Source organism: Oncorhynchus nerka, linkage group LG9a (assembly GCF_034236695.1).
Source record: "Oncorhynchus nerka isolate Pitt River linkage group LG9a, Oner_Uvic_2.0, whole genome shotgun sequence".
Classification (NCBI taxonomy): Eukaryota; Metazoa; Chordata; class Actinopteri; order Salmoniformes; family Salmonidae; genus Oncorhynchus; species Oncorhynchus nerka.
Window position 1 is genome coordinate 63892043 of NC_088404.1, and position 12048 is coordinate 63904090.

The 12048-nt window shown below is 42.8% G+C and overlaps 1 protein-coding gene across 10 annotated transcripts in view; it reads left to right on the forward strand.

Moving 5' to 3' along the window:
* si:ch211-272n13.3 (ankyrin repeat domain-containing protein 26) overlaps positions 1-12048 on the forward strand; it is an 83716-nt gene that overhangs the window by 55385 nt on the left and 16283 nt on the right. For all 10 annotated transcript variants that reach the window (XR_010464766.1, XM_065022757.1, XM_065022762.1 and 7 more), the window contains 5 exons: positions 533-645; positions 2817-2961; positions 3528-3683; positions 3868-4002; positions 4484-4719. Coding sequence is in view for 9 of the 10 variants with exons in the window: in XM_065022757.1 (XP_064878829.1) it covers positions 533-645; positions 2817-2961; positions 3528-3683; positions 3868-4002; positions 4484-4719 (785 nt within the window). In the remaining variant the exon portion in view is untranslated. The remainder of the gene's footprint in view (positions 1-532; positions 646-2816; positions 2962-3527; positions 3684-3867; positions 4003-4483; positions 4720-12048) is intronic.

A 12048-nucleotide genomic window follows, 5' to 3' on the forward strand; every position in this document is an offset into this window, starting at 1 on the left:
CCTGTTCAGAAACAATCCCCAGCATCGCTTCTATTGAATATTTTATGTCGAACGTCACAATACTACCGTCTAATTCAACAGGCCATATAGAAAAAAAGCCACAGATAAAGGGATCTACCATAGGGATTCACCAATATGCATTGCTCCCCGGTTCAAATGTTTAAGATATAAGTGATTTTCTACTATTCTACTATTTTAACGCTCAACAGTAAGTTGAGAATCCGACTGAGTTCCAAAAAACTGGATTGATCCGCTGGCCTACAAAAGGGGGCCGGCCCGCGGGCTGCCAGTTGACCAAACTGAATCACACCGAATCGTTTCAAAACTTATCGTATTGGAGCCCATGTATCTAGATACGTATCGAATCATCTTGAAAAGGAAAGATGCACATCCTTAATCTACCTTATTACACTGTAGGGGTGTGTGAAGACTTCATTGTTGACAGGTCGAATCTGTTCTTAATTGACTTATCTGGATGAAGATGAAAAATAAGACTTCAGTATTTCATCGCTGTTTGTCCTGTGTGTTCCAGATGGAGTTAGAGAAGAAGAAGGCCAAGAAGATAGGGGAGCAGAAAAAGTCAGTGGACACCAGATTGGACCAGGAGATGAAGAGAAACACAGAACTACAGAAAGAAATGTACAGGTGACAGTACAACCTCCCTTCTTCACAGCACCCTCCTCAGGACGGTAGAGCAACCTCTCCATGTCTATTACCACCACAGTACTACTATGGAGCCCAATTATAGTAGACCCAGCGCATTCATCCCTGGCTTTTGTCTGGTGCACCTCTCTGTGGGTGTGTTGTGAGTTAGCCGATGCCTTGTGTTTATGGGTTAGATGTGTTTTGCTGTCTATAGGTTTGTGATATGATTTGTGCGTCTGGGTTTGTGAGTTAGATGTGGGGGTTTTTCCCATCAGTGGTGTGATTTTTCGGTGTCCGATCAGTCAGACTGATCTAGTGCATCTAGGTCGTTCTATGAAATTAGTGCCTTTTGATCTTTTAAGTACCGTAATTGCTGGACTATTAAGCGCACCTGAATATAAACCGCACCCACTGAATTATTAAAAAATATGTATTTTGTACATAAATAAGCCGCACATGTCTATAAGCCGCAGGTGCCTACCGGTACCTTGAAACAAATGAACTTTACACAGCCTTTAACAAAAATAAAAAAATATATAAAAAAATAGGCTTTAACGAAACACGGCTTGTAGCAAAAATTAAAACAGTAGCCTAACAAGCCTCCTCCTGTGCACTGAAACCACTGAAGTCATTGAATAGCCTCAGAATTGCTTCAAACGATGTTGGATCGTTTTCATTGTCGCTCTCGTCACTTTCATCCGGAGGCAAATACCCCGCTGAGCTCATGCTGCCCCTTCAACACGCAGCAGTCCAGCCTTTCGAAACCCGTTGATGATAGTGGATTTTTTGACAATGCTCCACACTGTCAGGACCCACTGGCAGACTTGACCATTAGATGCTCTTCGCCTGCGGCCCGCTTTAGTGAAGGATTTCTCCCCACTTGTCATCCAAGCCTCCCACTGAACACGGAGCGCCACCTTAAATGCACGATTTACACTGATGTCGAATGGCTGCAAATACTTTGGGCCATCTGCTTTTCTTCCCTCTGAAAGGTTTGTTGTCTTTTTGCACTGAGTCAGTTCCTCACGCTGCTGTTTACAAAGTCTTATAATCGACTCATTAAGGCCAAGCTCCCATGCAGCAGCTCTATTTCCTTTTCCAACAGCCAGATCGATCGCCTTCAACTTGAAAGCTGCATCATATGCATTTCTCCGTGTCTTTGCCATGATGAGGGTGACAAAATTACTACCGTAATCAGAATGATGGGAAGTTTGAGCGCGCTCGATTTACGTCACATTATGTGACGGTGCTCAGTTTTTTGGCGGTGGCATGAATCTTGCGAATGCGGGAAAAATCCATAAATTAGCCGCATCATTGTATAAACCGCGAGGTTCAAAGTGTGGGAATAAAGTAGCGGCTTATAGTCCGGAAATTATGGTAGACATTTTAAATGCTTGTTATATTAAATGTAGTGCCCTTTTTAATATAGACCGCATGGAAAATTCAATCAGATTTTTTATATGAATAAAGAATTGCTAAAGTGCAAAAATGTAGCATTTTGACATGTCCCTCTGTGTGACTTCTAGGTTTTCACTTTCATTGGAAAGCATTGACAGTCATTTCTGACTATTATTTATTTAATGTAATAAGTGGTAACAAAAAACACCTGTCCCTCATTTTAAGTTTAACCCTCTTACTGAACTCTTGTTTTAATACGATGAAACTATTCCTTAATTCTTTTTCAAAAGAATAGTCAAACCCTAGTGTAAAAGCAGGTGAGCTGGTTCTACACTCTTTCACCATTTTCTGGTGTTTTGTGGTGGAACATGGTCGAGCATAATACTGTTGCAGGCAATAAATGTTTTAACAATACATTTTTTTTTAACAATTGTGAAGCTTTCATTCAATTGCCCCTCCATGCTGTTGCAGACAACAAGCTTCTATTCCCCTATCACAAGAGGATTTATGGCTGATTTTAAGATTAAATCGTCAATCCTGTTTCTTTACTTGGCACTTAATAGTATAGTCATTTTTTTATTTAACCTCTTGAGATGGGATGACATATATTTTTTTATTACGTTGTGTTCTTAATGACAATGTTAAAATAAAGTGAAACAAAGAAAAAATATTTTTCTCCAAGTTACAGTACTCAAGGAACCAAATTGGTGGAACGACCCATGTGTCATTAAGATTATATGTGTGTATCTGTCTCTGTGTGGAATGTTGTACAGGCTGCGGACACTGGTGAAGACGGCTAAGAAGAAGCTGCGGGAGCAGGACGGTGCCGGGGCTGAGTTTGGATCGCCCATGAGCAGCATGAGAGGGGAGATGGGCCACAGACAGACTGAGGCTGACATCAGCAGGATGAAGGACAAGGTACTAAGCCCAATTGATCCTGAAACCAAGGATGTGTACCGAATGGCACCCTATTCCTTATAAAGTGTGCTACTACTTCACTTCCAAGGGTGCTGGACATAATAAGTAAAGTACTAGTGCACTATATAGAGATTAGGGTGCCATTTTGGACGCATTGACGACTCATCAAGTTAAGTTTAGACCCACACAGATCCTTATCTTCCTCTTATTTGACATCTTATCTATCTTATCTCATGTTCTACCATTTCCTGGGTCGTGTTTATTAGGGCACGCTACGGAAAACCTTTTTAAATGTTTTGCAACTTAAAACAGAAATGTGTCTTATTAGAGAAGTCCAGGTAGTCCTCCCTGTTTCAGGTTATTTTCTTCTGTTTGGTTCCGAATGAACACAACCCTGTACTTCATACAGCTCTGGGTTCAAGTTTCCCCAAGGTATAGATCTAGGATCACCTTCTGCTCCCCCAATCTGAAAAATGCAAAACTGGTCCAAGATCAGCATTTAGGGACAACTTCACCCTACACCACTTCATACACATCCTCTCATCTCAATGACCCTCTGTCCCCAGGTGGATGACCTGTCGGTGCAGCTGGAGAAGGAGGTGTCTCGCTGCAGCCAGCTGGAGAGGGTCAACGGGGAGCTCAAGGAGAAACTGACCTCCTTGAAGAGCCTGGGCCGCAGCAACGAGCGGCTCGAGCGTAGCAAGAGGCACCTGGAGGAGGAGGTGGGTAGCCCCAGAGGTTAGAGACGATCCAGTAGCCGGAAGGTCGGCAGTTCATATCCCAGGGGGGTCAACAAAAAGAACTAAAAGGGCTGTGCAATGGAAGTATTTCATTTTAATATGTAAAATATTCAGTAAGTAAAGCATTTACAAGATCTATTAGTAAAAGTACTATTCTGTATTGTAGTTGTTGGGCCTGCGGCGGCAGGTGGAGGCGGGGTTGATGGACCAGACCCTGGTGGATCAGTACCGACGAGACGCAGAGGAGAGGGCCCGCCAGGAGATCAGACAGAAACTGGAGGAGGTCAACCTCTTCCTACAGGTGGGGGGGAAACAAGATACATTCTAGAACTTGGCCTAGTGGTTAGAGCGTTGGACTAGTAACCGAAAGGTTGCAAGTTCGAATCCCCGAGCTGACAAAGTACAAATCTGTCGTTCTGCCCCTGAACAGGCAGTTAACCCACTGTTCCTAGGCCGTCATTGAAAATAAGAATTTGTTCTTAACTGACTTGCCTAGTAAAATAAAAATAAAAAAATGTATCCTTCCTCCCTCCCTCCCTTGAAATAATGACGTGGATAGGTAACAACATGGTTTCTAGCCTGTGACTATCATCAGCCTTACCGTGTTAGATCAGTGATTTCCTCAAGGAAGGAAGTTGTCCTTGAGGGCTGCTAGTCCTGCTGGTTTTCCATTTCTGCCTGGCAGTTAATTAACAGATGAATGGCACTCACTTGGTGAGAGTGTGTATACACATGTTTTTACCCATTCCTGTTGCTGACTGTTGAACACATCCCTCCTTCAGACCCAGGCGGCGTCCCAGGAGGCATTGGAGCAGATCAAGGCAGCAAACGAGGCCAGCTTGCGCTCCACGCTGGAACAGCGCATCCGGGAGCTGGAGGGCGAGCTGGGCAGAGCGCACTCCACACAGCACGACAGCATGAGCCTGCGAGACTCCACCCGCACAGAGCTGGATCGCTACCGGGAGCTCTACACTGAGGAGCTGCATCTCCGCAAGGCCCTGGCTGTCAAACTAGAGAGGTGAGACCAAGTACTGGCTGCATATATCTAGGTCCTAATCCCAAAATGACCCCTAGATGCTACACCCTATGTACTTGTGGCAATCTGACAGGTGTAAGTATCATGGAGAGACTATTTCCTAGCCCATCAGTGAGCAAGTGGCGCTATTACCATATTGCTTACACCTGTCAAATCCTCCCAGATTTCCACAAGTGTGTAGTAACTAGGGGTTTATTTGGGATTCGGCCTAGATGTTAGGTTAAGAGGGAAAGCAAGGTGATGTAGGTCGTGTTTATTTATACCAGAACAGGGGAGGGACAACCTGGACTTTTTCACTGTTTACCTAATGAACACAACCATAGTGTAGCTCTGTGGCAACCAGACAAATAGGACATGTTATCATTTCAAGCTTAAAAGGATAGATTGCCTGAATGAAAAAATTACTTACGTTTCCCTTCCTCTCCTGCCCCGTAGACTACTTTCAAGGTAAGGATATGTGCATTTGTTATTTAGGTGAACTCTCCCTTTAACTCCAGTGTGCTTAGTTTGGGTGTGTCATCTCTTTGGTAACCGTAGAGATGTGATAGATCATGGCTGTGTGCTGTTAGTATGTATGGAGTCACCTGTGCAGTTGGACCTCAGAGATACCAAATGGAGGTCATTGTGACTTTGAAATGGTCTGTATTTTAATTGCAGATAATGTTAATGTCTGACATGATTTGAAGCACATGAACGCAACTGTTATCTGTCTGCAGCCTACAAAAGTTTTGGTAACACTTTACTGGGGTAGCAGGTATTCTCGCGGTGAAGAGCATTGGGCCAGTAACCGAAAGGCTGCTGTTTTGAATCCCCGAGCTAGGTGACAAATATGTCTATGTGCCCTTGAGCAAGGAACTTAACCTTATTTGCTTGATCCAGTCGCTCTGGATATGACTAAAATGTACTGTATGTGTCCTTATACAGGCATTCATAAAGCCTTTATAACAGCTATATAACATAACATTTTGTCAAAAGCTGTCATTAGTAGTTTTAAATAGTTATGAGTCACGGCATGACGTTATAAAATCGGTTGTAATGGGTGTTAAAATTACTGTTCATCCTATTTTCATATGCTCTGTCAACTGTTACTAACAACTGCTGTTATGAAGTCTTCATGACAACTTATGTAACTACATGCTAATTAAGAATCTGCGTACTAGTGATGGCAAGTTCGCCTCCTTTTACTCTCTCAGATCTTTTCAACTTGTTCAGTCAAAACAATGAATCTTTCGACTCATTTTGTTCATTTGATTCGGTAACGCCCAGAGCAAGCAGGGTCCCCTATCGGCGAACAATGAACTAAAAACTTAGATTCTACAAGTCTCTCAATCGCCATAGAATGCTTGTTATTGGAGCTGTTCTTTGTGACTGAGACTAATAAAAGTGTTCTTCAAGCATTGTACATTTGTGATTGGTAGGCATACAAATAAGATTATGTATTGATACCTTTGAAACGAGGTCTAGTTGTGGCCGCAACCGGACTAGATTGTGAACGGCTCTATGACACTGCTTGACTGCAGCGAGGCAGATCAGCACAATTTCAGTCGCGAACTGCAGCTGCCCCGGAACGATTCGTTCTCTAGTTCGAGTGTTGAGCAGAGGCAGGCTGTGTATGTTTTGGTTCTAATAAAAGCTGTGTCCATCGAGTAATATTCAATAATCAATTAATTGCGTTCATTCTTTTACTATGCGATCAACTATCAATTCTAAACATGTATTTTCCTCCTCTCTGCTGCTTACAGTCTGACTATCATCAATGTGATGGCATGCTATTTTATCAAATCGATTATCTAATGTTTAATTATTTACGTGATTGAATTCAATCATGCAACAATTAACTCATTAATAACCTGGGGCACCACAGACAAGTTTATTTAAGGAGTTCCATCTTCCGAATGAACTCTTAGAGATCTAAAAATCTCTTACATTTCAGTCATCAATCAGTCATTAATTTTTCTTTCCCTCTATCAGTCTCATCTGAACGTTGTAAAATTCTTGGTTATCTGCACGAACCCTAGTTTCCATAATGAATCAGCAATATAAACATTGGCTTAATTATTTATTTACTAACTAACTAAATAATCACAGAAATACATCACAAACAGTAGATATTGGTTACTAACAGAGATAGAAAAGTCGCTAGTGGGCTATGCCTATATGACAGCTTGGTAGACAAAAGGAGAGTGGTGGGGACAGAGAGCGGTATAGACAAATGGATTCACTACATAGTCTAGAATTATATTCATTGAAATGCTAATCCTTTGCACATGAATTGCCACTCATTCAAGAATAATTGCAATATAAACTCAGCAAAAAAATAAATGTCCTCACTGTCAACTGCATTTATTTTCAGCAAACTTAACATGTTTGTATGAACATAAGATTCAACAACTGAGACAAACTGAACAAGTTCCACAGACATGTGACTAACTAATTATTATGGAATAATTTGTGCCTGAACAAAGAACAAAGGGGGTGGATCAAAATCAAAAGTAACAGTCAGTATCTGTTGTGGCCACCAGCTGCATTAAGTACTGCAGTGCATCTCCTCCTCATGGGCTGCACCACATTTGCCAGTTATTGCTGTGAGATGTTACCCCACTCTTCCACCAAGGCACCTGCAAGTTCCCAGACATTTCTGTGAGGAATGGCCCTAGCCCTCACCGTCCGATCCAACAGGTCCCAGAAGTGCTAAATATTATTTAATTCTCCCATTTTGGGGATTTAGCCAAGTGAAGTCCTTTGCTCTCTCTCTCTCAATGCTGCATGTCCAAATAGTGAGAGGGTCCTTTCCAGGAATTTACCACCTGTCGTTAAGTCATAAAACGAGAGAGACCTATGATACCCCCCAGGGCACGTCATGACAACAGCATGATCTATTCCCCTTTGGTGCACATGATAGACTAAATAAGACAGTTGCTGGACTGAGCACGTGCCCGGAGCTGCTGAGCCGGTGGAGCATGTATTAATCCTGCTGAAGTATTCATTGTGGTCCGCAGGTCAAACGAACGACTGAAATGAACAAGTCACTCAGAAAAACGAACCGTGACACTCAAGTCAGTAAACAGAGTTGAGTGAATCGTTCATGAACTGCACAACACTACTACATTACAATGCTATAACAAGGTGTAATTTACTAACCTCCTGTGTCACATTATTACATTGAATGGAATGATGAGCATCATAACCATATCATTTGGCTAAGTTGACACCGACAGAGGGCCCCTCGCCTCGAGCTCCGATATAACATTGCAGGTTTCTACTTTTTTGTATTTTTTTCTGGTGTTTTTCTCAAATTTTCTTAATCTGATTTGTTTTGTGCATTATTACACACACCCGGGTAGAACTTTTGGAATACGAATTGCTGGGTACTCACCGTCAGTTGAAGGCAGTTGAATTTGGGCATGCATTTCATCCCGACGTGAAAATACTGCCCCCTGTCACCAAGAAGTTAAACACCTTTTTACTCAAGATTTGAGTACAATGACCCTAAGCTGCCGAGGAGAGCCCCCGATGGCTACACACTCAGTCTCCACTGAGGATGTGTGTAAGTCATTCAAACGTGTTAACCCTCGCAAGACATTTTAAATCTCTCCTTAGCTCAGGCCTCTATTTCCACCTGCTTCAAGATGTCCACTATCATCCCTGTGCCCAAGGGAAAGTAACTGAATGACTACCAACCAGTAGCACTTATTTCCGTCATCATGAAGTGCTTCAAGAGGCTAGTCAAAGACCATATCACCTCCCGCCTTGACACACTCAACCCCCTCCAATTTGCCTACCACCTTACAGATCCATGGATGACACAATCGCCATTGCACTGCACACTACCTCTACCCACCTGGACAAAATAAATGTTTGAGGATTCTGTTCATCTACTACAGTTCGTCCTTCAATACCATATAAGCTCATTACAAAGCGCACAGCCCTGGGTCTGAACTCCTCCCTATGCAACTGGGTCCTTTACTTCCTGACAGGTTGCCCCCAGGTGGTGAAGGTAGGCAACATTACCTCCTCGACACTGATCCTCAACACGGGGACCCCACAAGGATGTGTCCTCAGTCCCCTCCTGTTTTCTCTGTATACCAATGACAGCGTGGTCTCACACAGTTCCAACTCTATCAAATTCGCTGACGACACGACAGTAGTAGGCCTGATCACCAACAACGATAAGACAGCCTTCATGGAGGAGGTAGCCACTCTGACGGCTTGGTGCCCGGTAAACAACCTGTCCCTTAATGTTAGCAAAGCAAACTCCCCCATGCTCATCAACGGCGTTGCCATGGAGATGGTCAATAACTTAAAATTCCTCTGCATACACATCTCAGCGAAGCTGAAATGGTCTAACCAATCGGACACTCGTGAAGAAGGCACGACAGTGACTCTTCAACCTCAGGATAATGAAGAGATTTGGCCTGTCCCAGAGGGCCCTCGCAGTGTTTTACAGGAGCACCATCGAGAGCATACTGTCGGGCTGCATCACGGCCTGGTATGGCAACGGACACCGCCACAGACTGCAAGGTTCTTTAGAGGGTGCACCGTTGGGTGCACACTGCCTGCTCTGCAGGACAACTACAACACCAGGTGTCGCAGGAAGACCAAGAAGGTCATCAGGGACACCAGCCACCCAAGCCCATGCCCTGTTCTCCCTGCTTCAGTGACTCAGATGCAGGCAGTACAGGAGTATCATGGAAAAAAACTAAGACTGCCCAATATTTTCTACCGTCAGGCTGCTGAATTACCACCCTCCACCCCAACGACATTCATCACTGTTGTGGTTGTTAATATGTATTATTATCTTTTACAAATTCACAAACTTCTTGTTAACCAACTATAGTTTTGGCAAGTTGGTTAGGACATCTACTTTGTGCATGACACAAGTAATTTTCCCAAGAATTGTTTACAGACAGATTATTTCACTTAATCACAATTCCTGTGGGTCAGAAGTTTACATACACTAAGGTAAACAGCTAGGAAAATTCCAGAAAATGATGTCATGGCTTTCGAAGCTTCTGGTAGGCGAATTGACATTATTTGAGGTAATTTGAGGTGCACCTGTGGATGTATTTCAAGGCCTACCTTCAAACTCAGTGCCTCTTTGCTTGACATCATGGGAAAATCAAAAGAAATCAGCCAAGACCTCAGAAAATAAATGGTAGACCTCCACAAGTCTGGTTCATCCTTGGGAGCAAGTTCCAAATGCCTGAAGGTACCACATTCATCTGTTCAAACAATAGTATGCAAGTACAGTGGGGCAAAAAGTATTGTCAGCCACCAATTGTGCAAGTTCTCCCACTTAAAAAGATGAGAGGCCTGTAATTTTCAACATACGTACACTTCAACTATGACAGACAAAATGAGAAAAAAAATCCAGAAAATTACATTGTAGGATTTTTAATGAATTTATTTGCAAATTATTTATTTGCACATTTTTGTTTTTGACCAAATACTTATCTCAATACTTTGTTATATACCCTTTGTTGGCAATGACAGAGGTCAAACGTTTTCTGTAAGTCTTCACAAGGTTTCCACACACTGTTGCTGGTATTTTGGCCCATTCCTCCAGGCAGATCTCCTCTAGAGCAGTGACGTTTTGGGGCTGTTGCTGGGCAACGTGGACTTTCAACTCCCTCCGAAGATTTTCTATGGGGTTGAGATCTGGAGACTGGCTAGGCCACTCCAGGACCTTGAAATGCTTACGAAGCCACTCCTTCGTTGCCCGGGCGGTGTGTTTGAGATCATTGTCATGCTGAAAGACCCAGCCACATTTCATCTTCAATGCTTGAGATCCTTGATTCCTTCAATGCTTGAGATCCCAGCATTTTACCTTGCTGATGGAAGGAGGTTTTCACTCAAAATCTCACAATACATGGCCCCATTCATTCTTTCCTTTACACGGATCAGTCGTCCTGGTCCCTATGCAGAAAAACAGCCCCAAAGCATGATGTTTCCACCCCCATGATTCACAGTAGGTATGGTGTTCTTTGGATGCAACTCAGCATTCTTTGTCCTCCAAACACGACGAGTTGAGTTTTTACCAAAAAGTTCTATTTTGGTTTCATCTGACCATATGACATTCTCCCAATCTTCTTCTGGATCATGCTCTCTAGCAAACTTCAGACGGGCCTGGACATGTACTGGCTTAAGCAGGGCACATCTCAAGGATGAGTAATGGAAACAGGATGCACCTGATCTCAATTTCAAGTCTCATAGCAAAGGGTCTGAATTCATATCTTTTCAGTTGATGTTTTATAGAAAAAAGACAAATACCAGGGTTTTCCAATGGATGACTTTTAGTAAACCCATCAGAAAGCTGATCCAAAACCGACTCACAACAGTCAAGTGTTCAAGTAATGTGGTATCTGGAGGAAGCATCAGAGTAGCTGGATTACATGATGTGCCACGTTGTATGATGATGTTAGGAGCCTCCAGCACAGTTGACCATTTGTTCCAATGAGCAGCTGTGACCTGTGCAGCTCGAATCATTGTCAAGAGTATGAACAGCATGTCGGCAGAATGTGTCTTTTCAACTATACCCATGTCCCATAGATCTTTAATCACTAACTTAGTAGCGGCCATAGTTTCCTTGCTAATAGGATATTGTCTTGTGCAAGGTGGGGCAACACCTGTCAAGCACACTGGTTCCATATCCAAAGTCCCACACTCATTGTTCTTCGTAGTCCCAATAGGATGGTTCTGAAGTGTAGATCCTTGCAGTTGTCCAATTTGCCACGTCACCTTTCCTTTAGAGATGTTCAGTGTAGAGTCAAGTTGCATAATAACTGCAGGGCCGGTTGTTCAAGTGAGCCTATCCACACCCCTGCATCAATCTTCATTGGACCATTAGAAATTGATAATGGTTTGGTCTGCTTCATATCCATTCCATTTTAGAATAAGGCTGTATCATAACAAAATGTGTAAAAAGTCAAGGGGTCTGAATACTTTCCGAATGCACCGCATGTTGAGGGAATTATTTTAGAAATACTTAATATGCCTTTGAAACAAGCATTTTTCTCATCTATTGGTTTTCAAAATCAACGTTCTTTTTTTGTACTGCTGCCAAAGGCTTTAATCCTAGCCTACACCCATGTGTGCTTTATTGAGCTGATAATATGAATAAATAAAACTTCAATATTTTAAGATAAAGGGTCTGATCTGTTTCATCAGCTTATTGCTTTTCTTAAAAAATTTAATTTGCAGTGGTTGTATGAATTTTGGATCTGTTCTTCCAGAACTGTCCCAGAGTCTGTTTTGAACCGTAGACATACTTTGTATCGCCCGATCGATGGCGGGACGCCCTTAATTTCGAGG